The sequence below is a fragment of the Ornithorhynchus anatinus genome, chromosome 2 (genome assembly GCF_004115215.2).
Source record: "Ornithorhynchus anatinus isolate Pmale09 chromosome 2, mOrnAna1.pri.v4, whole genome shotgun sequence".
Taxonomy (NCBI): Eukaryota; Metazoa; Chordata; class Mammalia; order Monotremata; family Ornithorhynchidae; genus Ornithorhynchus; species Ornithorhynchus anatinus.
In genome coordinates, this window is record NC_041729.1 from 134,968,755 (window position 1) to 134,994,121 (window position 25,367).

Here is a 25,367-nt window from a genome sequence, read left to right on the forward strand (position 1 = left end):
GAGAGGTCAAAGGGCAGGCCGCGCGGCCGGAAATGGCCGTTGGAAACCGGAAGCGGAGGGGGAGGCGCGGTTGCCGTGGTTACGGCTCCGGGGGGGCTGAGAGGTCAAAGGGCAGGCCGCGCGGCCGGAAATGGCCGTTGGAAACCGGAACGGGGGGGGCGGGAAGAGGCGCGGTTGCCGTGGTTACGGCTCGGGGGGCGGGGCGTCACGTGACCCCCCGGTCGGTGACGTCAGAGGCGGCGGCCCGGCCGGCTCCGGCCCAGCGGGACCATGGAGGTAACTCGCCCTGCCCCTCCCCCCCTCCCCCCCCACCACGGGACCGGCCCGGGGGGCGTCCCACACAGCCTTCACTCTCCCCGGGACATTTACTAAGCGCCCACGGTGTGCACGGCACTGGCCCGAGCGCCGGGCACAGCCCTCTCTACCCCATGCACGGGGCCGGTCCTTGCCCGGGGCGGGGGTCGGGGGGGGGGGGGGGGGGGGGGCAGGCAGCCAGAGCGATAGATGAGCCCGCAGAGATGGACATGAGGGCATGGGGGAAGAGAAAAGGGATCGATAACATGAGAGATATGGATATAAGGGGTGTGGGATGGGGAGGGGGGACTGTACTGAGCGCTTGGGAGAGCCCACTATGGCATTACAGAGTGACGGCCTCTGCCCTGGAGGGAGGCAGGCAGCCAGAGCAATAGATCAGATGACAGAGATGGACATGAGGGGGAAGAGAAAAGGGATCGATAACATGAGAGATATGGATGTAAGGGGTGTGGGATGGGGAAGGGGGACTGTACTGAGCGCTTGGGAGAGCCCACTCTACCAATACAGAGTGACGGTCCCTGCCCGGGGGGGAGGCTGGCAGCCAGAGGAACAGATCAAATGACGGAGATGGGCTTGAGGGAAAGGGGAAAGAGAAAAGAGATCAATAACATGAGAGATATGGATATAAGGGCTGGGGGATGGGGAGGGGGGCTGTACTAAGCGCTTGGGAGAGCCCACTCTACCGATACAGGATGACGGTCCCTGCCCGGGGGGAGACTGGCAGCCATAGGAATAGATAAAAAGACAGAGATGGCCATGCTGGGACGGGGGTAGAGCGGGGGGATAAATAAAATGACAGGACAGTGGGATGGGGAGAGGGCGTCAGGGTGACGCAGAAGGGAGGGGGAGATGAAAAGTGGGACTTAGCCTGGGAAGGCTTCTTGGAGGAGATGGGCCTTCAGTAAGGCTTGGAAAGGGGCGAGGAGGGAGGGCGTTGCAGGCCAGAGGCAGGACGGGGGCCAGGGGTGGAGGCCCAGTGAGAAGGTCAGCACTCCATCCTCGCGGTGGGCTTCGGCTTCTCGCGCCCTCCCCGCCCCGAGGATTTCCTTCAGTCCTTCAGACCTATTTAGTAGGCGCCTTCCTGTGTGCCGAGCACCGCGCTCAGCTTTTGGGAGAGTCCAGTACGACAGTAGACGGTGACATTCCCTGCCCACAGCGACCTCACGGTGTAGAGTGGGGGAGACGGACAGCATCACCCCCTGCCCCGTCCTGGTCTGACTTGTGGAGCCCCCGGCCGTGTGCTGAGCTCCTTTTCTCGGGCCCCCGAAAACGTCCCTCAGCCCCCCGACTTCCTCCGCCTCCTCCCAGTCAGTCCCCTCCGTCCCCCCAGTCTCCCTCCCATCCCCGTCCCTAAACTCTAAGATCATCGTGGGCAGAGAATGTGTCCGTTGTTGTTGTGTACTCTCCCAGGTATAGTTTTTGGCACACAGTAAGCACTCAGTGATGATGATAACGATAATAGCATTTGCTAAGTGCTTACTCTATGCCAAGCACTGTTAATAATAGTAGTATTTGCTAAGTGCTAACTGCGGGCCGGGCACTTCTAAGCGCCGGAGTACACACAAGGTAGTCGGGCGGAAGCAGTCCCTGCCCCACGTGGGGCTCACAGTCTCAATCCCCGTTTTGCAGATGTGGTGACTGAGGCAGAGAGAAGTGAAGTTGACTTGCCCAGGGTCGCACAGCGGTAGGGGAGCCGGCATTAGAACCCACGTCCTCTGATTCCCAAGCCCGTGCCCTTGCCACTGGGCCACGCTGCTTCGCGATAATTATCGTCGAGTGAACGGCTGAATCCCGGATCCGGCTCTCTCAACCCCTTTTCCCACCTCCACCCACTCCGGCCCCGCAGGTCAGGCCGGACCTAGGGACGGTCGATCAACCGGTGCCATTTATTGAGCGCTTATCGGGTGCGGAGCCCTGGCCTTAAGCGCTTGCCCCCAGGGAGTTTACGGGTAGAGGGGGACAGGGGCAATCCCCCCCCCCCCCCCACCAGGACCCACACGTAACGAGAGTCCTGCCGGACCAAAGTTCCCCGCTCTGATCCCCCCTCGATTTGGTTTTGCGTTCCAGGAGACGGGGCAAGATGGGGTGTCTTCTCCCGCTACGCCTGGGACAGGCAAATCGAAGGTAAAGTCGATGTCGATACAGTCGCCCAAGAAGCCGTGAGTTAAAAACGTGACAACAGAAAACAACTGCCGGTTGATTATTTTTTTTTCCCCCCCCCCCGCGGAAACCAAAGAACCATTTTACAGAGAAAGGAGGTTTTAGTATTCCTTACGAAACAAGCGGTTCAGTTCTTGGAAGAACCAAAAGCGCAGGGCATTCACCGTTAACGATTCACTCTCTATTTCCTTGTGTACAAAGATGTCGTCACTCGATTTTACTGTCTCTTCTCCCCTTAGGTTTAAGAACCTGCTGCTTTCCAAACGTGAAGTTGTTTGCGAGCGCCCAAGTTAACATAGTTATTTCTGCCTCCAGAGCAGTCGTCTTTTCCTTTGGTTTCCTCGCCTAGAAAGCGTTTCACTTCATAACCAGTAATAAATATTTAATCAAAGGTGGATGCGGTGGACTCATCAAAATTGAATTAAACGCTACCCCCCCTCCGATTAATTTACTTCTGGCGGCTCTCTCCACCTCGCCCGATGTAGCGTAGTGGGCAAGTTTCAAGATACTTGCAGGAAGAAAGCGAGACTGTCACGGTGATCGGTTAAGGACTTTATTCAGCCAAAATACTAAATATCCTACCTGCCGAACACTTGAAATGTTCAGCGCGCTGCCAGACGCTGGGATGTTTGCATCGTCAGATCGGACGGAGCTCGCGGTCGTACAGGGAGAGCAGTATTTTGCCCCATTGGGTAGATTTGGAAACCGTGGCCCAGACAGGTGAAATGACTGCTTTCAGAGTAGAAATACCGTTCCTATGCCAAGATAAGCTTTATGATTTATCTTTCATTTTATAGTTGGACACACTACCCAAGGAAGATCTCATCAAATTTGCCAGGAAACAGATGATGCTTATCCAGAAGGTTAAATCGAGATGCACAGGTATTGATTTGTGTCTGATGTTCCAGATCATTTCGGATTAACAGTGCGAAGTAGCTAGCGTTAACACGGTAGCCTCTTATTTGGGCCTCCACTTAATATGTGGTGTGCTCTACCCGGTCTTGGGAAACCTGGTCCCATTTAAGATTCCACCCACTCGTCGCCTTTGATGTTCCCATTATCTCCCGGCTCTAAGCAGCAGTTCCTTTCTCATGCTTGAGAAGAGAGAGACGTGAGAACCAAGTGTGTTCAAGGTGAAATTTTACTCTCGCCGAGGACTTAGACCCCATTCTGGAGAACGTGGTTTTTGTCGTCAGCAGAATTAGGAAGGTGTGAGGAGAGAGAAATCTAGGAAGATATGAATAAAGCCCATAAATACGAAGAGCGGCTGCCGGGTCGATGTGACCAGGTTTCTGTAAATTCGTCGTGGAGAGTTTCCTGGAGGAGAGCGATTGACTGACTGAGGTGGGATGGTTTTTTTTTTTTTTAAATATTTTTAGGGCTTTGAAGATGGCGAGAAATGTTGTGTATCTGTGGGGTGAGAGGGAGTCCAGGGTAAGAGAGGAGAGTTAAGGGGGAAATGCAGTTAGAAGGTGATCTTGGGAGCCCTGAGGAGCGCGAGCTGGAGTGTGGCACGTGAAGAGAGTTGATACGTAAGATTGGGAGAACTTGTGTGCTTTTTTTCTGCGTCACGTGTGCTTAAACCTTACCCCCTAAGCATTTTGATACTTGCCCCCTGGACACAACACTTTTATCCTTTCATTATTCTCTGTCTCCCCCACCAGTGTCCGTCCCGATTAACGGCCACTGTTTATTGTTGTAATAATAATAATAATGTTGGTATTTGTTAAGCGCTTACTATGTGCAGAGCACTGTTCCGAGCGCTGGGGGAGATACAGGGTCATCAGGTTGTCCCACGTGAGGCTCACGGTTAATCCCCATTTTACAGATGAGGGAACCGAGGCCCAGAGAAGTGAAGTGACTCGCCCACAGTCACCCGGCTGACAAGTGGCAGAGCCGGGATTCGAACCCATGACCTCCCAAGCCCGGGCTCCTTCCATTGAGCCACGCTGCTGTGGTGCTTTCCCAAGCGCTTAGTAGAGTGCTGTGCGTACAGTAAGCGCTCAATAAATCCGATTGAGGGAATAAATGAATGAATTGTAGCCTATTTCTCCCGAGCTAGATCGTAAACCCCCTGAGGGCAAGAACTTTGTCTGTTCATTCATTCTCTGAGCCTCAGTTACCTCATCTGTAAAATGGGGATTAAGAGTGCGAGTCCCATGTGGGACAGGGACCGTATCCAGCCTGATTAACCTCTATCTACCCTAGCGCTTAGAACGGTGCTTGGCACACAGTAAGCGCTTAACAAGGATCATAATTATTATTATCATCATGCACACACTCCCTACCCTCAAGAAATGTACGGTATTTATTGCGCGCTTACTGTGTGCAGAGCACTGTACTAAGCGCACTAAGCGCTTGGAAAGTCTAACTCAGCCACAGAGACAATCCCTGCCCCCAACTGGACTCACAGTGTCGAAGGGGGGAGGCAGACATCGAAACAAGTGGACAGGCATCAGTAGCATCAATATGCAGGAATGGAATTATAGATATATACACATCATTATTCATTCAATAGTATTTAGTGAGCCCTGACTAATAATAATGTTGATGTTGGTATTTGTCCTGACTAATAATAATGTTGATGTTGGTATTTGTTAAGCGCTTACTACGTGCCGAGCACTGTTCTAAGCGCTGGGGTAGACAGAGGGGAATCAGGTTGGCCCACGTGGGGCTCACAGTCTTCATCCCCGTTTTCCAGATGAGGTCACCGAGGCACCGAGAAGTGAAGTGACCTGCCCAAAGTCCCACAGTTGACAAGTGGCCGAGCCGGGATTCGAACCCGTGACCTCTGACTCCCAAGCCCGTGCTCTTTCCACTGAGCCACGCTGCTTCTATGTGCAGAGCACTGTACAGAGCGCTTGGAATGTACAGTCCGGCAACAGATAGAGACCGTCCCTGCCCGTCGACGGGCTCCCAGTCTAGTGGTTAATGAAATAAATAGAATAATAAATACGTACGTATATACACAAGTGTCGTGGGGCGGGGAGGTGGGTAGAGCGGAGGGAGCGAGTTGGGGCGATGGGGAGGGGAGGAAGAGCAGAGGAAAAGGGGGGCCGGGCGGGGGGCTCAGTAGAGAAGCAGCGTGGCTCGGTGGAAAGAGCCCGGGCTTGGGAGTCAGAGGTCACGGGTTCGAATCCCCGCTCTGCCACTTGCCAGCCGGGTGACTGTGGGCGAGTCGCTTCACTTCTCTGGGCCTCAGCGACCTCATCTGGAAAATGGGGATGACGACTGGGAGCCTCACGTGGGACAACCCGATGACCCTGTATCTCCCCCAGCGCTTAGAACGGTGCTCTGCACATAGTGAGCGCTTAACAAATACCGACGTTATTATTATTATTAATCTACTTCCTCTACTGTGCACACTTACTGTGGGCAAGGCCCTGCCACCGTCGCTGGAAAAGCGTAGACAGGGATCGTTTGAAGGGCTCCTGATCCACTGTGCTCTGCGCCCAGTAAATGCTCAGTCATTACCCTTGATTGAGTGTTTTTATTTGATTGAAGGGAGGCGGTTAGCTACGGGAGGCATTAGAAGAGTGAGAAAATCCGTGCCGAGATGATTATCCAGGCATCAGCGCGGAAAACAGTCATCTCAGTCGGAACTGACGTGAGCTGGCACTGTTGGGGAGCATAGCGTGGCTCAGTGGAAAGAGCCCGGGCTTTGGAGTCAGAGATCATGGGTTCGTATCCCAGCTCTGCCACTTGTCGGCTGTGTGACCGTGGGCGAGTCACTTCACTTCTCGGTGCCTCAGGTACCTCATCTGTAAAATGGGGATGAAGCCTGTGAGCCCCACGTGGGACAACCCGATTCCCCTGTGTCTACCCCAGCGCTTAGAACGGCGCTCGGCACATAGTAAGCGCTTAACAAATACCCACATTATTATTATTATAGTTTAGGGATAGTGATTTGGGTCGGTAAGTGTGCGCCTGTGTGCGTTTTAGGGGAAACGTCTGGTTCCCTGCTTTTTAAAAATCGGTCTAGAGATCCCACTTGAATTCGGTCAGTCGTATTAATAATGATGTTGGTATTTGTTAAGCGCCTGCTATGTGCCGAGCACCGTTCTGAGCGCTGGGGGAGATACAAGGCAATCAGGTTGTCCCACGGAGGGCTCACGGACCTCATCCCCATTTGACAGGTGAGGGAACTGAGGCCCAGAGAATGTTGGTATTTGTTAAGGGCTTACTATGTGCCGAGCACTGTTCTAAGCACTGGGATAGACACAGGGGAATCAGGTTGTCCCACGTGGGGCTCACAGTCTTAATCCCCATTTTACAGATGGGGTAACTGAGGCACCGAGAAGTTAAGTGACTCGCCCAAAGTCACACAGCTGACAAGTGGTAGAGCCGGGGTTCGAACCCATGACCTCTGACTCCAAAGCCCGTGCTCTTTCCAGTGAACCACGCTGCTTCTCTAGAGAAGGGAAGTGACTCGCCTAAGGTCACCCAGCTGACAAGTGGCAGAGCCGGCATTCGAACCCATGAGCCCTGACTCCCGAGCCCCTGCTCTTTCCACTGAGCCACGCTGCTTCTCTAAGTGCCCTCTGGGTGTAGGGCGCTGTACTGAGTGCTCAGGAGCTCCTAAATGAGGAAGAAATTCAGTCCCTGCCCCCCTGGAGGATCCAGGCTGGTCGGGAGAGGGACAGCCCCAAGCCACTGACAGCAAAAGCTCCGAAGGATTGGGGTACATCTAATAATAATAATAATCATAATAATGTTGATATTTGTTAAGTGCTTACTATGTACAGAGCACTGTTCTAAGCGCTGGGGTGGACACAGAAATCAAGGGCCTGCATTTCGGCCTCAGGGGAAGCAGCGCGGCTCAGTGGCAAGAGCCCGGGCTTCGGAGTCAGAGGTCATGGGTTCGACTCCCGGCTCTGCCACTCGTCAGCTGTGTGACGGTGGGCGAGTCACTTCGCTTCTCTGGGCCTCAGTGACCTCATCTGGAAAATGGGGATTAAGACTATGAGCCCCACGTGGGACAAGCTGATTCCCTTGTGTCTGCCCTGGCGCTTAGAACAGTGCTCTGCACGTAGTAAGCTCTTAACAAATACCAACAATGTTATTCTCTGTGCCTCAGTTCCCTCATCTGTAAAATGGGGATGAAGACTGGGAGCCTCACGTGGGGCAACCTGATGACCCTGTATCTCCCCCAGCGCTTAGAACAGTGCTCGGCACGTAGTAAGCGCTTAACAAATACCAACAGTATTATTATTACTTTTAACGCCTCGTGGAGGAGGTGGATTTTCTGGGAGAAATGTGGCAGGAAAACCAGTAAAATTTAGCAGTGAGCCGAATATGAGTGTCAAGGATAAATACAAAGGTTTTGGGCTCTTGCGACAGATGGGCTTGGGAGGTGGGGAGAGCTGCTGTCTGGTGTCTTTGAGGGACAGAGAGTTTTTTGTTCTGTTTTGACGTTTTTTTATTCTTTTTATTGGTATTTGTTAAGCTCTTACTGTGTGCCAGGCACTGTATTCGTTCAATCGTAATTATTAATAATAATAATAATAATTATGGTATTAAGTGCTTACTATGTGCAGAGCACTGTTCTAAGCGCTGGGGGAGATACAGGGTCATCAGATTGTCTCACATGGGGCTCACATTTTTTAATTCCCATTTTTACAGATGAGGTCACTGAGGCCCAGAGAAGTTACGTGACTTGCCTGAGGTCACACAGCAGACGAGTGGCAGAGTAGGGATTAGAACCCAAGACCTCTGGCTCGGGTTCTAAATTATTCATTCAATAGTATTTATTGAGCACTTACTATGTGCAGAGCACTGTACTAAGCGCTTGGGATGAACAAGTCAGCAACAGATAGAGACGGTCCCTGCCCTTTGACGGGCTCACGGTCTGATCGGGGGAGACGGACGGACGAGAACGATGGCGATAAACAGAGTCGAGGGGAAGAACGTCTCGTAAAAACCGACGGCGACTAAATAGAATCGAGGCGATGTACAATTCATTAACAAAATAAATAGGGAAACGAAAATATATACAGTCGAGCGGACGGGTACAGTGCTGCGGGGATGGGAAGGGAGAGGTGGAGGAGCAGAGGGAAAAGGGGAAAATGAGGCTTTAGCTGCGGAGAGGTAAAGGGGGGATGGCAGAGGGAGGAGAGGGGGAAGAGGAGCTCAGTCTGGGAAGGTCTCTCGGAGGAGGTGAGTTTGAAGTAGGGTTTTGAAGAGGGGAAGAGAATCGGTTTGACGGAGGCGAGGAGGGAGGGCGTTCCGGGACCGCGGGAGGACGCGGCCCGGGGGTCGACGGCGGGACGGGCGAGACCGGGGGACGGCGAGGAGGTGGGCGGCGGAGGAGCGGAGCGTGCGGGGTGGGCGGTGGAAAGAGAGAAGGGAGGAGAGGTGGGAGGGGGTGAGGTGACGGAGAGCCTCGAAGCCTAGAGTGAGGAGTTTCTGTTTGGAGCGGAGGTCGATAGGCGACCGCTGGAGTTGTTTAAGAAGGGGAGCGACAGGCCCAGATCGTTTCTGCGGGAAGATGAGCCGGGCGGCGGAGTGAAGAATAGACCGGAGCGGGGCGAGAGAGGAGGAAGGGAGGTCAGAGAGAAGGCCGACGCGGTAGTCTAGCCGGGATATAACGAGAGCCCGTAACAGTAAGGTAGCCGTCTGGGTGGAGAGGAGAGGGCGGATCTCGGCGATATCGTAGAGGTGAAACCGGCAGATCTCGGTAACGGATAGGACGCGTGGGGTGAACGAGAGAGACGAGTCGAGGACGACACCGAGATCGCGGGCCCGAGAGACGGGAAGGACGGTCGTGCCGTCGACGGTGATAGAGAAGTGCGGGAGAGGACCGGGTTCGGGAGGGAAGACGAGGAGCTCAGTCCTGCTCGTGTTGAGTCTTAGGCGGCGGGCCGACATCCAGGCGGAGACGTCCCGGAGGCGGGAGGAGATGCGGGCCCGAAGGGAGGGGGAGAGGACGGGGGCGGAGATGTAGATCTGCGTGTCATCTGCGTAGAGATGGTAGTCGAAGCCGTGAGAGCGGATGAGTTCACCGAGGGAGTGAGTGTAGATGGAGAACGGAAGAGGGCCGAGAACCGACCCTCGAGGAACTCCGACGGTTAAAGGATGGGAGGGGGAGGAGGCGCCCGCGAAGGAGACCCAGAATGACCGGCCGGAGAGGTGAGAGGAGAACCGGGAGAGGACGGAGTCCGTGAAGCCGAGGTGAGATAAGGTGTGGAGGAGGAGGGGATGGTCGACGGTGTCAGAGGCAGCAGAGAGGTCAAGGAGGATCAGAATGGAGTAGGAGCCATCGGATTTGGCAAGAAGGAGGTCATGGGTAGTAGGGAGATAGGACGATAACTGGAGGGGGAAGTGGGGTCGAGAGCGAGTTTTTTTAGGATGGGGGAGACGTGGGCACATCAGCACAACAGACACATTCCCTGTCCACAACGAACGTACAGTCTAGTACGGGGGAGACACGTCGACGTCAATATAAATAAATTACAGCTATGGACATAAGTGCTGTACTAAGCGTTGGGGTAGATACGCGGTGATCGGGTTGGACATAGTCCCTGTCCCACATGGGGCTCACAGGCTGAATCCCCATTTTACAGATGAGGGAACAGAGGCACGGAGAAGTGAAGCCACTTGGCCCACGACAGCCGGGATTAGAACCCAGGTCCTCCTGACGCCCAGTCCCGTGCCCTGTCGACTAAGCCACGCCGTATCCCGACGTGCGCGGGCTGTCAGAGGCGGGAGAGTCCGGAGCAGAGCAGCGTGGCTTCGTGGAAAGAGCCCCGGCTTGGGAGTCAGAGGTCCCGGGTTCTAATCCCAGCTCCGCCACTCATCGGCCGGGTGACCTCGGGCGAGTCGCCTGACTTCCCCGTGCCTCAGTCCCCTCGTCTGTCAAATGGGGATGAAGACTGTGAGCCCCCCGTGGGACGACCCGATGACCCTGTATCTGCCCCAGCGCTCAGAACGGTGCTCGGCACATAGTAAGCGTTCAAGAAACACCGTCGTTGTCGTCATTGCGTGCAGATAGAAGGGGAGTTTGGGAGGAGTGAAGAGTGCGAGCTGAGAGAGGAAGGTAAGATGGGAAGCTAATGGGAGGACGTTTTCGCTAGAGGCGGAGAGCCGTCCGAGGACAACGTTTAAGGGAGATAATTCAGGTGGCGGGCTGAGAGACGGGCAGGGAAGTAGACTGACGACCGAGGAAGCAGCTGTCTTAAGCATCTGGACCGGGATGATGACGAAGGAACTCCCCCGGGGGGAGATGTGGAAGAAAAAGCGGTAAAATTTAGCGGTGAGCCGAATACGGGGGTCAAGGATAAACGCCAAGGTTACGGGCTCTTGCCACGGGGAGGATGGTGACGGTATTGCCCCAGATGGGAAGGTTAGCCGGAAGAGTCGATTCGGGAGGGAAGATGAGGAGTTGGGTTTGAGACGCGTTGAGCTGGACGGGCTGGCGGCCGGCCCGGAAGAAGCCGCGGAGGAGGTGAGAGGTCCGGGCTTGGCGAGGGGTCCGAAGCAGGCGGCGGGAGTTGTCTCGGCTGTTGGAGTGGTTTGAGGCAAGTTTTTACAGAGAAGAATATTTCATCTGGGAACAGAGGCGATGCCCTCCCGGGGAGGGCCGGTGATCGGGCCAGCCCGGCCTCCTGCCACGTTCGGCGACAACAGGATGCTTGGAGGAACTGGGCGGTTATTGTCGTCTTTTTGATTTATTTTTTTTTTTTTGGTGTTTGTTAAGCGCTTATTATGGGTCAAGTGTTTCCCCAGGCCCTGGCGGTGATGAAAGGTAGTCAGGTCAGACGCCGTCCCTGGTCTACGTGGACCTCACGGTCTGAGTCGGAAGGGGAGAACCGGTGACGTGTAAAATCGCCATTTTACAGTTGAGGAAACCGAGGCACAGAGAGGTCAAAGTGACTGGCCCGAGGTCACACCGACAAGTGCTGGAACTTGAACCTAGAACCCGGGCCGGTGCTTTATCTACAGAGGAGCAGCGTGGCTCAGTGGAAAGAGCCCGGGCTTTGGAGTCAGAGATGGTGGGTCCGAATACCGACTCCGCCCCTTGTCGGCTGTGTGACTTTGGGCCAGTCACTTCACTTCTCGGTGCCTCAGTCCCCTCATCTGTAAAATGGGGATTAAGACTGTGAGCCCCCCCCCGTGGGACAAACTGATTCCCTTGTGTCTACCTCAGCGCTTAGAACAGTGCTCTGCAATAGTAAGCGCTTAACAAATACCACCATTATTATTATTACAGGCCACTCTGCTTCCTTGCTCTCTATCCTCAAAATCTGGGATGAACCTTCTAACGTCCCCAACTGTTCCTTCTAATTACCCATCATGGGCTCCTCCTCCTCCCCAAAATCCATTCATTTTCTAGTTGCACACCTAGAAAACAGAGAAGCAGCGCGGCTCAGTGGAAAGAGCCTGGGCTTCGGAGTCAGAGGTCATGGGTTCGACTCTGCCGCTTGTCAGCTGGGTGACTGTGGGCGAGTCACTTCACTTCTCTGGGCCTCAGTTCCCTCATCTGGAAAATGGGGATTAAAAGTGTGTGAGCGTCACGTGGGACAACCTGATGACCCCGTATCTCCCCCAGCGCTTAGAACAGCGCTCGGCACCTAGTAAGCGCTTAACAGACACCAACATTATTAAAAGGGGGATAAACTGTGAGCCTCACGTGGGACAACCTGGTGACCCCGGATCTCCCCCGGCGCTTAGAACAGCGCTCTGCACGTAGTAAGCGCTTAACAGATACCAACATTACTAACTGTCTGTGCTAGCGAGTTCCCATTGTTGGCAGGGAATTTTGATGTTGCACTGTACTCTCCCAAGCTGTTAGTACGGTGCTCTGCCCACAGTGAGTGCTCAATAAATACGATTGAATGAATGAATGAGCTCTTACGGGCTGCCAGAAACTCCCACTCTTGATAGGAGCTGGAAAGTTCAGTTAGGTGCCCCCTTTATCCCGCAGTTGTGGGGTCTGGTGATGATAATTCTGGGTTCATCCCGTCCATCCCGGCACGATTTTCTCCATTCCAGTGGTGTCTCCCCTTTAGCATCTTGTTTCCAGCCCAAAGAGCCCTAACTTTTTTGAGCCGTCCTCCTAGGGAACCGGCTCCACCGCGCCGATCGTTTCCCAGCGCGATCCCTTCTCGGTAATGGTTTTGAGCTGTTAGGTCCTTCCTAAGATTCTGGGCCCAGAACCGGGCACGATATTTTAGGATTAATAATAATCGCAGTATTTGTTAAGCGCTTACTGTGTGCCAGGAACTGTACTAAGCACCGGGGTGGATGGAAGCGAATCGGGTTGGACCCGGTCCCTGCCCCGCGCGGGGCTCACCGTCTCAATCTCTCCGTTTTCCAGATGGGGTAACCGAGGCCCAGAAAAGTGAAGTGACTTGCCCAACGTCACAGAGCGGGCAAGTGGCCAAGCAGGAATCAGAACGATAATAACCGCGGCATGTGTTAAGCCCTCCTTATATGCCAGGCACTGTACTAAGCGCTGGGGTGGACACAAGCAAATTGGGTTGAACACAGTCCCTGTCCCACCTGGGGCGCGCAGTCTTAATCCCCGTTTGACAGATGAGGTCACTGAGGCCCAGAGAAGTGAAGTGGCTCGCCCAGGGTCACACAGCAGACAGGCGGCGGACCAGGGATTAGAACCGATGACTGTCTCCCGGGCCTGTGCTCTCTCCACTAAGAGCACGGGCTTGGGAGTCAGAGGTCACGGGTTCGAATGCCGGCTCTGCCGCTTGGTAGCTGTGTGACCGTGGGCAAGTCACTTCCCTTCTCTGGGCCTCGGTGACCTCATCTGTCAAATGGGGATTGAGACTGGGAGCGTCACGCGGGACAACCTGATTCCCCTGTATCTACCCCAGCGCTTAGAGCAGTGCCCTGCACATAGTAAGCGCTTAACAAATACCAACGTTATACCGTGCTGCTTCACGCTTCTTACGTAGCACATAGCCATGTGTTGTATTTTGTTTTCAAAACAGAGAAGCAGCGTGCTGTAGTGGAAAGAGCATGGACCTGGGTTCCAATCCCACGCTGCCACTTGTCTGCTCTCTGACCTTGGGCAAGTCACTTAATTTCTCGGTGCCTCACACACCTCATCTGTAAAATGGAGATTAAGACTCTGAGCCCCATGTGGGACAGGAACTGAATCCAGTCTGCTTAGATTGAAATAATAATGTTGGTATTTGTTAAGCGCTTACTAGGTGCAGAGCACTGTTCTAAGCGCTGGGGGAGATACGGGGTCATCAGGTTGTCCCACGTGGGGCTCACAGTAATGTCCCCCAGCGCTTAGTACAGGGCCCGGCACGTAGTAAGCGCTTAGCGGATATCACAAAAAGAAATCCTTCTCGATCGTCCCCAGCATTTGGGTCCTTTTGGCTGCTGCCAAATATGGGGCCGGTCATGTGGGAGAATAAAAATAATAATGAGGGTATTTAAGAGCTTACTATGTGCTAAGCACTGTTCTGAGCGCTGGGGTAGATAATCAGGTTGTCCTACGTGGGGCTCACACCTTTTCCCCATCTTACAGAGGAGGTAACTGAGGCACAGAGAGGTTCAGTGACGGTGCCCGAGATCACCCAGCAAAGAGGTGGCGGGGTCGGGATTAGAACCCACGTCTTGTGACCCCCAAGCCTGTGCTCCTTCCACCCCAAGTCACCCCAAGATCATTTTCCTGAGTCATAACCGACGGCTCGGAACCCGTCATCCCTGTAATCAGAGGTCGAGTGATTTTTCTCTTCGCGCATTATCTTAAACCGGCTCATGTTGAAACTTTTGCTTCCTCACCCAGTTCTGTTAGATCTTCCTTCAGTTAACCTCCAGCTACCCCTTATTAAACTCACCAGAAAAATTTAGTGTCACCTGCTAATCTAGGGGTTCCACCGCACGTTCCCTCGCCAAGAAAACTGTTGAAAAGGTTAAATGAAATCACTCTTAATCACCACCTATAGGAAGCACCGCTGTTGAAACATCTCTGGCAGCGAGCAGGTCTCTAAGACCCGCATTTCCTTAGTTTTACCCTTTTTTAGTTCCCTTCTCCCCAGAACTGTGCAGTGACCGAGCGCACTGCTGCTCATCCCAAATTATAATGCTTTGAAATAGCACTGGTCAGAGTTCTTTTTTTAAAAAAAAGTCTAAATATATGTGTTTTTTATGGTATTGGTATTGTATCTCCCGACTCCTTTCTGTGCTTATTGTTTCATTTAAAGAATTCCAGATCAGTGAGGCACGTTTTCTCCTTGTCCGTGTCGGTGATCCCAAAACTTGACTGTAGATTCTTCACGCTTCCCAAGTATAAAGGAGACGGACGGGTGAATGATTCCCCCAAGTCCCTTGGTAGAGGAAAAGATGACGGTCTTCCGCCGACCTTTTGTAACGATAGGTTGCATGCAGCTTCACAAGTTTCCTTTGAGTTCTTCCCAAGTCTTGGGTGGTTGGAGAAAGTTTTATTTTTTTTGAAGCACCTCCCCTTTCGGTCTCTTCCACCCTTTCGTTCATAGTTTATCAGTTTCCTCGGTTTTGGGGCGGCGGGGGGGGGCCTTCCCCCTCCGGCAAGAATGCAAAATTTTAATCATAGTAATCCGGTGTCACGGAGACTCTAGACTGTGAGCTCGCTGTTGGCCGGAGTGCGTCTGTTGTTATATTGTACTCTCCCAAGTGCTTAGTACGGTGCTCTGCACACAGTAAGTGCCCAGTAAATACGCTTGAAAGTGGCTCTCCCACTCATGTTAGGGTCCTTCCGTCAAGCCGATTTAAATAACGGGGGTGTGTGCGGATAATTTTTCCAAGTTCGGGGACACAGTTCCAGAAAAATCATTTATCCAACCAAAATCATCCTAATAAGTTAATGAGCGAGAAGCAGCGTGGCTCAGTGGAAAGAGCCCGGGCTCGAGAGTCGGAGGTCGCGGGTTCGACTCCCGGCGCTGCCACTCGGCAGCTGTGTGACTGTGGGCGAGTCGCTTCACTTCTCGGTGCCTCAGTGACCTCATTGGGGAAGCAGCGTGGCTCAGTGGAAAGAGCCCGGGCTTCGGAGTCAGAGGTCATGGGTTCGACTCCCGGCTCTGTCACTTGTCAGCTGTGTGACGGTGGGCGAGTCATTTAACTTCTCTGTGCCTCAGTTGCCTCATCTGTAAAATGGGGATTAACTGTAAGCCTCACGTGGGACAACCTGATGACCCCGTATCTCCCCCAGCGCTTAGAACAGTGTTCTGCCCATAGTAAGCGCTTAACAAATACCAACATTATTGAAATGGGGATGAAGACTGTGAGCCTCAGGTGTGGCAACGTGATGACCCTGTAACTACTCCGGCGCTTAGAACGGTGCTCTGCACGTAGTAAGCGCTTAACAGATACCAACGTTATTATTATTATATTTGAGGATAAGTAGTACCCGCCATCATTACTCCCCGCTCTTCTCCAACGGGGGATTTAACGTTTCCTTTGGACTCGCTGCCTCACCCCGGCCAGGTAGCCTGTGGTAACGTCTCATGACCCTGTTTTTGTTTCAAGGCCCTACGGGGTTTCCATGCTGCTCCTCTGGTTCGGTAGGATTTTGATGTTATTAGCGTTGACCTCGTCCCTCGCATTCAACACCAGGTCCTCCGCCCGTCTGCCCCTCCCTCCCATAGCAGGCAGCAGCCCGACGCCCCGTGGATTTGCTTCCCTCCACCGGAGCCCAAATTGGCCGTTTATATTTCAGGCATTCGGTGAATCACCGGTATTGGTTGAACGCCTGCTGGGCGCAGAGCACTGTATCGAGCGCTTGGGAAAGTACAGTACGATAGTCGGTAGATGTGATCCCTGCCACGAGGAGCTTACAGTCTACAGGGGAAGGCAGACGTAATGATTACTGGTAGTAATAACGAGGCAGACATTATTATTATGGTAGTAATAATCATAATCAGTGTGGTATTTTTAACGGTACCTGTCAAGCACTTATTATGCGCCAGGCGTAACCACTGGGTAGAGGAGTTAATCAGGTTGGACACAGTCCCCGTCCCACGTGGGGTTCACGGTCTTCATCCCCATTTTACAGACGCGGTAACTGAGGTACAGAGAAGTGAAGCGACTTGCCCGAGGCTTTTTCAGTGCTGACCGTGTGCCAAGCACTCTGTTGAGCAGTAGGGGAGATACAAGATAAGTAGATCCTACGTGGGGCTCGCAGTCCAAGTGTTCATTCATTCATTCATTCAGTAGTATTTATTGAGCGCTTACTATGTGCAGAGCACTGTACTAAGCGCTTGGAATGGACAAATGGGCAACAGATAGAGACAGTCCCTGCCCAGGGACGGCCTCACGGTCTAATCGGGGGAGACGGACGGACAAAGACGGTAACAATAAATGGGATCAAGGGGATGTACATCTCATTAAAGCAATAGCATAAAATAGAATCAAGGGGATGGACATCTCATTAACAAAATAAATAGGGTATCAAAAATATATACAAATGAGCGAATGAGTACAGTGCTGAGGGCAAGGGAGAGGGGGAGGAGCAGAGGGAAAGGGGGGGAAAGGGGGCTTAGCTGAGGGGAGGTGGGGGCGTAGAGAGGGAGCAGAGGGAAAAGGGGAAGCTCAGTCTGGGAAGGCCTCTCGGAGGAGGTGAGCTCTCAGGAGGGCTCGGAAGAGGGGAAGAGAATGAGTCGTGAGGAGGGAGGGCGTTCCGGGACCGCGGGAGGACGCGGCCCGGGGGTCGACGGCGGGACGGGCCAGGACGGGGGACGGCGAGGAGGCGGGCGGCGGAGGAGCGGAGCGTGCGGGGTGGGCGGTGGAAAGAGAGAAGGGAGCAGAGGTGGGAGGGGGCGAGGGGACGGAGAGCCTCGAAGCCCAGAGTGAGGAGTTTTTGTTTCGTGCGGAGGTCCACGGGCGACCACTGGAGGTGTTTAAGGAGGGGAGTGACGGGCCCAGAGCGTTTCTGCGGGAAGATGAGCCGGGCGGCGGAGTGAAGGATAGGAGGAGGAGGAGGAGGGTGGGAGAACAGGTATTGAGTCCCTATTTTGCAGATGAGGGAACCGAGGCACGGAGAAATGAAGTGGCTTGCTTACGGTCCCACAGCGGGTAAGTGGCAGAGCCGGGATTAGAACCCAGGTCGTCCGACTCCCGGGCCCGGGCTCTTTCCACTAGGCAATGGCAGATGGGGGAATAATAAGGGTATAAAGATATATACATATGGGCCCTGGGGTCAGGATGAGCATCGAAGTATTTGAGGGGTTCATTAGCTGCTTCGTTAGCTTAACTTCATTGGTTGCTCTTTAGGCAACTCTAAACCACAATTCCAGGACTATTGTAATTAAAATAAACTTAGTCCTAGCTCGGGGAGGCTACCGCTTTTAGGCGATTCTACAGAGTACGGATATGGACACAGCGTAAATTGAATATAGGAAAAGAATGGAGATTAAGTAAATGCATTTAAGAAAAAAGTAGCTTTTTTATACTTTCCTTTTTTAAAAAAATCTTCAATTTATGATATTGAGACAATGAAGTCTTGCGTTCGGTTGCATCACGTACTTTTAAGCTGTTGAATGTCCTTGCCATTTTCCTCAGTGAATTAGAATTTGTTCAAAATAGTGTGCTTTCTACAATGTCTCTCTAGAACTGGAGAAAGAGGTGGAAGAACTCAAATCCAAACCAGCCCCTGGAGGAAATGATGATGTGATTCAGGTAGCAAAATAGCATTTCTGGAATGTTCTTTTCTTTCTATATGGTTTTCTTGGGTTTTATTGCGAAGCAGCGTGGCTCAGTGGAAAGAGCCCGGGCTTGGGGAGTCAGAGGTCATGGGTTCTAATCCCACTTCCGCAACTTGTCAGCTGTGTGACCTTGGGCAAGTCACTTAACTTCTGTGCCTCAGTTACCTCATCTGTAAAATGGGGATGAAGACTGCGAGCCCTACGTGGGACAACCTGATTACCTTGTATCTACCCTAGCGCTTAGAACGGTGCTTGGCACATAGTAAGCGCTTTTTTTTTTTTAAAAAAAAAAAAGAGAGAAGCAGCATGGCTCAGCGGGAAGAGCCCCGGCTTGGGAGTCAGAGGTCATGGGTTTGAATCCCGGCTCTGCCACCTGTCAGCTGTGGGACTGTGGGCAAGTCACTTCACTTCTCTAGGCCTCAGTTACCTGTAAAATGGGGATTAACTGTGAGCCTCACGTGGGACAACCTGATGACCCTGTATCTCCCCCAGCGCTTAGAACGGTGCTCGGCACATAGTAAGCGCCTAACAAATACCAACGTTAATTAATTAATGACACAGAGCGGGCCTGGAATCTCTTGATTTTGTCTTATGCTCTGCATGGTCTATGTAGAGTGCTTAATCCGTGCCAGGCACTAAGCCCTGGGGTAGATAAAAGCTAATCAGGTTGGTCACAGTCCCTGTCCCTCGTGGGATTCATAATCGTAATCCCCATTTTACAGGTGAGGTGACTGAGGCACAGAGAAGGGAAGTGACCCGTCCCAGGTCACACAGCAGACAGAGGCAGAGCTGCGATTTTTTTGTTTCCTTGTTTTCTAGATCTAATAGGTGTAACTGGGAGAGGACCCTCTAGTTTTTGGCCATCTCTGTTTTCTGAAAATGAGAAATGAATCTTTTTGAAGGAAGAATGGCGCTGAAGGTTTGCTCTTTATCCCACAATCAATCGACCGTACTTACTGAGCGCTGACTGTGTGCGGAGCCCTGTCCTAAGAGCTCGGGAGAGTACCAGCGTGGCTCAGTGGAAAGAGCGCGGGCTTTGGAGTCCGAGGTCATGAGTTCGAATTCCGGCTCTGCCACTTGTCAGCTGTGTGACTGTGGGCGAGTCACTTCACTTCTCGGTGCCTCAGTGACCTCTTCTGTAAAATGGGGATTAAGACTGTGAGCCCCACGGGGGACAACCTGATTCCCCTGTGTCTACCCCAGCGCTTAGAACAGTGCTCGGCACATAGTAAGCGCTTAACAAATACCGACGTTATTCTTATTACCATACAACAGAATTAGACCTGGTTCCCTTCCCGTAGAGAGCTCGCAGTCAAGCTTACCTCTTCCCCCCGTGCAAAATATTCACCTCATTTCACTGAGTCGAGGAATATTTTCTTTAAATAACTTGTGGCTTATAATCACTAGAAACGCACATTGGCGTTTTGGTTTATTCAAACGCTCCGTCATTGTGCAGCAGATTCTATGCTTCGGCAAAGCGGTGTTTTTCCGGATGGCGAAAACAGGAGGAAGATTTCTCCTCTTTTAGAACGAAGCCCGGTCTATAGCTCGGTCACGTTCGAAACGTTTTCCCGTGCCCTGTCTAGATAGAGACGGGCCTTTCATTGGGCGTCCAGTTCAGTCGTTCATTCGATTGTATTTACTGAGCACCCGCTGTGCGCAAAGCATTCGTTCAAATGTATTTATCAAGCACTTACTGTGCGCAGAACAGTCTACGGAGTGTTTGGGAGAAGACGACGACAAACCGACCCATTCCCTGCCCACAACGAGCTCACCGTCTAGCGGGGGAGACAGACATTAATATACACGCATGAGTAAATGAATAATCGAATAACTTAGGTAGCCCACGGGGCCAGGGGCAGGAGGAGGGAGCCAAGATGGCCAAAGGGAAGGCTGCGGGAGGGGAGGCGGGCTGGCCCACCCGGGAGAGACCCGGCTGCAGAGAAACCGGCTTTGCCTGCTTCCAGCTGGGATTCGCTCGAGATTCATTCGGTCGTGTTTATTGAGCACGCACCGTGTGCGGAGCACCAGCTTGGAAAATGCAACAGCAAGGCACGTTCCCCGCCCGCGACAAGCTCGCGTTCTGAGGAGGGAGACCGATATGAAAATGCGTCGATGACAAACTAAAGGGCAGCTACGTACAGAGGTGCGGTGAGAAGGGAAGGGAGGATGAACGAAGGAGCGAGTAAGAGCGGCCGAGGAGGGAGCGGGAGAAGCGGAGAGGAGGGAAGGCTTCCTGGAGGAGGTGGGCCTTCAAGAAGGCTTTGAGGGTGGGGAGAGCAGTCGTCGGTCTGGTAAGAGGAGGGCATTCCGGGCCAGAGGTGGGTTGTGGACGAGAGGGCGGCGGCGAGACAGGCGAGATGGAGCTAGAGCGAGAAGGTGAGCCCCAGAGGAAGACTGCCAACGTGTCCCATCCTGAAGTGATCTCGGGCCAAAGAGACTCCTAAGCTTGATTGTTTTAATGAGATGCTCATCCCCTAGATTCTATTTATCGCTACCGTCCTTGTCTGTCCGTCTCCCCCGATCAGGCCGTAAGCCCGTCAGGGGGCGGGGACCGTCTCTATCTGTTACCGACTCGGCCATTCCAACCGCTTAGTACAGGGCTCTGCACGGAGTCAGCGCTCAATGAATGAATTGTTCAGTCAATCCATCAGTGGCATTTGTTGAGCTCTTACTATGTGCAGAGCACTGTTCTAAGCGTGGACAGTAGCAGACACGTGTTCTGACTCCACACATGTTCTCTCTCCCCCTCTAAACTATCAGCTCATTATGGGCGGGAGATGTGCCTGATAATTCTGATAATAATAATAATAACTGTGGGATTTGTTAATAATGTTGGTATCTGTTAAGCGCTTACTATGTGCAGAGCGCCGTTCTAAGCGCTGGGGGAGATACAGGGTCATCGGGTTGTCCCACGTGAGGCTCACGGTTGATCCCCATTTTACAGAGGAGGTCACTGAGGCCCAGAGAAGTGAAGTGACTCGCCCACGGTCACACGGCTGACGAGTGGCAGAGCCGGGAGTCGAACCCATGACCCCTGACTCCGAAGCCCAGGCTCTTTCCACTGAGCCACGCCGCTGGCTTTTAAAATGTGCCAGGTACCGTTCTAAGGGCTGGGGTAGGTATAGGATAATTGGGTTGGATGTAGTCCCTGTCGCACATGGAGTTTGCATTCTTAATCCCTATTTTACAGATGAGGTAACTGAGGCACAGAGAAGTGAAGTGACGTGCCCAAGGTCACACAGCAGAAAAGTGGCAGACTCGGGGCTAGACTCCAGGTCTTTCTGACTCCCAGGTCCGGGCTCTATCCACTAATAATAATAATAATAATAATAATAATAATGTTGGTATTTGTTAAGCGCTTACTATGTGCCGGGCACTGTTCTAAGCACTGGGGGAGATACAGGGTCATCAGGTGGTCCCGCGTGAGGCTCACAGTCTTCATCCCCATTTTGCAGATGAGGGACCTGAGGCACAGAGAAGCGAAGTGACTTAATAATAATGTTGGTATTTGTTAAGCGCTTACTATGTGCAGAGCACTGTTCTAAGCGCTGGGGTAGACACAGGGGAATCAGGTTGTCCCACGTGGGGCTCACAGTCTTCATCCCCATTTTACAGATGAGGGAACTGAGGCACCGAGAAGTTAAGTGACTTGCCCAAAGTCACACAGCCGGCAAGTGGCAGAGCCGGGGTTCGAACCCATGACCTCTGACTCCAAAGCCCGTGCTCTTTCCAGTGAGCCACGCTGCTTTTCTCCAGGGTCACACAGGCCATGCCGCTTCTTGCTGCTTCGCTGCTGTTCGAGTGTACTCTCCCAAGTGCTTTAGTACTGTGCTCTGCAATAAATATGATTGGTTGATAACGACCCGACAGTCCAGAGAGAAGCCGCACAGGAGCTCTTGGGAGCGGCCAGATATTTTTCCCGGTGTAGAAGCGACGACTAAATCAGAGTTGTGTGACCAGCGCTTGCGAATGTCTTTTCGTACCTTCAATCAGGTTCTCACCGCGCGGCTGGACGTCGTCCTTCTGGAAAAAGCAGAGAGCCAGCAACAGTGTGTAACGCTCAAGAAAGAAAACGCTCAAATGAAGCAAGCTGCAGAGGTACGTTTGTAAGGCTATAAGAAGATTCGGGTTGTTTCTCAGTAAAATAACTGTGTTTTCTGACAGTTGGTGCCTGTTGAATGAGAGCACAGTAGACGAAATTCCTCCCTTCCCGAAATTATGTCCGGTACGAGATAAGTGATTTCATATGTGGGTGTTGGACCGTTCGGTTTTCAGACACCCAACAAGCAGCCAGCGTGGTTTATTAGAAGCATCGGCGATGGTTTTTTCCAATATGGCGCCGATACAAAATTGGGCATGGGAAATGTCAGAAAGCCCTGTATCTTGGGTGCCGCGGCTCGTTGCCGTTTCTTCGGGGATCCGGTGTCGTTTCTCCTACTGTCCGAGCTCCCCCGCAGCCTCCCCAACTCCCTCTGGGCTCTAGGCTGTAAGTTTGTTGTGGGTGGGGAACGTGTCTACCAACTCTGTTGTATTGGACTCTCCCAAGCGCTTAGTACAGTGCTCTGCACACAGTAAGTTCTCGATAAATACGATCCTTGGATTGATCGGGTCTCCTGGGGTCCCGAGAGGAAAGGACAGGAGAGTGCATCCGGAGGTAATAATGATAATGGTGGTATTTAAGCGCTTACTGTGTGCCAGGCACTGTTCTAAGCGCTGGGGTAGATTCAAAATAATCAGGTTGGACGCAGTCCCTGTCCCACCTGGGGCTCGCGGTCTTAATCCCCATTTTACAGATGAGGGAACAGAGGCGTAGAGAAGTGAATTGACTTGCCCGAGACGAGTGGCAGAGCTGGGATTAGAACCCGCGACCTTCGCCCAGGTCCGGGCTCCGTCCACTAGGCCATGCTGCTTCCCCAGCGTGGGGGGGTCCCAGAACAGCAGTGGGACCCCGAGAGCAGAGGCGCTGCAGGAACAAAAGCCTTTGCACCATCCAGAGTCAATATCTCCCCTGGTGTCCGGAGCACCTGTTGGGGCTTTAAATCTCCTGGGCTTTTGCTGCAGCTCTTAAAGAAAAATAATTGGTATTTGTTTAGTGCTTAGCATGTGCCAGCCACTGTTCTGAGCGTTGGAGTAGATACAGAGTAATCGGGTTGTTTGCAGTCCCTTGTCCCACATCGGGCTCACAGGTTGAATCCCCATTTTCCAGATGAGGGAGCTGAGGCCCAGAGAAGTGCAGTGACTTGCCCAAAGTCGCCTAGCAGACAAGTGGCAGAGCCGGGATGAGAACCCAGGATAGGTCCCGTGCTCGATCCACCAGGCTTCTGCCCTGCCAGGCGTAAATGAGAATCGGTCTCGGAGTCGACCTTTCCGTGGCCCTCGGCTTGGCTGCTGATCGGTCTAATCAGCGCCCGCTGTGTGCAGGCCATTGTGCTAAGTGCTTGGGAACATAAGGTGGAATTAATAATAATAAAATACAGTAATCATGGTATTTGTTCTTATCCGTCTCCCCCGATTAGACTATAAACCCGTCAAACGGCGGGGACTGTATCTGTTGCCGACTTGTTCCTTCCAAGCGCTTAGTCCAGTGCTCTGCACATAGTAAGCGCTCAATAAATACTATTGAATGAATGAATGAATGGATGTTAACTGCTTACTGTGTACCAGGCCGGAGTGGGTACAAGCAAATGGGTTGGACACAGCCCCTGTCCCACATGGGACTCACGGTCTCATTCCCCGTTTTACAGATGAGATGATTGAGGCACAGAGAAGTGAAATGACTTGCCTAAGGTCACACAGCGGCAGAGCCGGGATTAGAACCCAGGCCCGCGCCCTAGCCGCTACGCCATGCTGCTTCCCTAATGATATAATGCAGCTAGTGGGTGTCAAACACTAATAGCTAGGGTGGATTACCAGGTAACGCGGTCGGGTACAGTCCCTGCCCGACATGGGGCTCACGGTCTAAGCAGGAGGGAGAACAGGCATCCGATCCCCACTTTATAGGTGAGGAAGCTGAGAAACGGAGATGTTGGGCGGTTTCCCCCGCATCTGACGGGAGGGGAGACCTACACTTGAGCTGTCGAAGGCAGAAGGAAAAGGGGGTTCATCTATGAGCTAGCGCTTCTCTAACGGAATATGTAAGATACCAAGTGCTCAGGGAAGATGTGAGCAACCGAGGGGTTACCCGGGTGCAGAAGGGCCGAAGCAGCAGGGAAATCAAAAAGGAACGAGGGAAGCCCTCCCGGAGGAGGCGTGACTTCCGAAGGGCGTTTAAAATGAAGGAGCCCTGCGTTCTGTCAAGTTTGAAGAAGGTGGGAATGATAATGTTGGTATTTGTTAAGCGCTAACTACGTGCAGAGCACCGTTCTAAGCGCTGGGGTAGATGCGGGGGACTGAGGTTGTCCCACGTGAGGCTCACCGTCCTCATCCCCATTTTACAGATGAGGGAACTGAGGCGCAGAGAAGCGAAGTGACTGGCCCGCAGTCACCCAGCTGACAAGGGGCAGAGTTGGGATTCGAACCCATGACCTCTGACTCCCAAGCCCGGGCTCTTGCCACTGAGCCACGCTGCTCCCAGGCAGGGAGAAGGGCTGGACCAGAAGAACAAGGTCCAGGGAGTAGATTGGCTAGAGGGGAACATGGAGCGCAAGCTCGGTGTATAGTGGGGAGGATGGAGTGGATAAGTACGAGAGCCCATTTGCTGCCTCAGAGCCAGTGTCGAGAAATTTCCGCTTGATGCAGAGGGGAGTGAGTAACCACCGGAGATTTTGAGGAGGGGAGAGACGGGTAGAAGAACATTTGAGGAGAATGACTTGGGCGGAAGCACGGACCGGAGAAGACAGAGATCGGAGGCAGGGAAGTCAGCGAGGAGGCTGAGGCCGCAGTCGTGGCGGAAAATAGTTCTTGGAGCGACGTGGTAGCCGTCATCAGTAAGTCAGCGGTATTCAGTGAGCGCTTACTCCGTGCAGAGCACTGTACTAAGCGCGCGGGAGAGTACGTTACGACAGAATTAGTGGACGTGCTCCCCGGGAGGTGTGGCAAGGGGCAGATTCTAGCCACGCTGTGGAGGAAAAATCCACAGAATTCGGTGACGGACCTAATGTGGCGGTTTAACGAGAGGGGGGAGTCGAGGACAATGCCAGTCTGCTTGCAGGCTTGAGAAAAGGGCAGGATGTGGTCAGCTGGGAAGGGAAAATGAAATGGAGGAGAAGATTTGGGAGGGAAGATGAGGACTGCAGTTTTTTG

The 25,367-nt window shown here is 52.9% G+C and overlaps 1 protein-coding gene across 4 annotated transcripts in view; it reads left to right on the forward strand.

Annotated features, from left to right (window-relative positions):
* Positions 1–203: 203 nt before the first annotated feature.
* GCC2 (GRIP and coiled-coil domain containing 2) overlaps positions 204–25,367 on the forward strand; it is an 85,971-nt gene continuing 60,807 nt past the window's right edge. For all 4 annotated transcript variants that reach the window (XM_029051022.1, XM_029051039.1, XM_039911206.1 and 1 more), the window contains exons 1-5: positions 204–276; positions 2,383–2,439; positions 3,273–3,357; positions 18,029–18,096; positions 22,119–22,223. In XM_029051022.1, the coding sequence (XP_028906855.1) occupies positions 271–276; positions 2,383–2,439; positions 3,273–3,357; positions 18,029–18,096; positions 22,119–22,223 (321 nt within the window). In that variant the 5' untranslated portion in view covers positions 204–270. The remainder of the gene's footprint in view (positions 277–2,382; positions 2,440–3,272; positions 3,358–18,028; positions 18,097–22,118; positions 22,224–25,367) is intronic.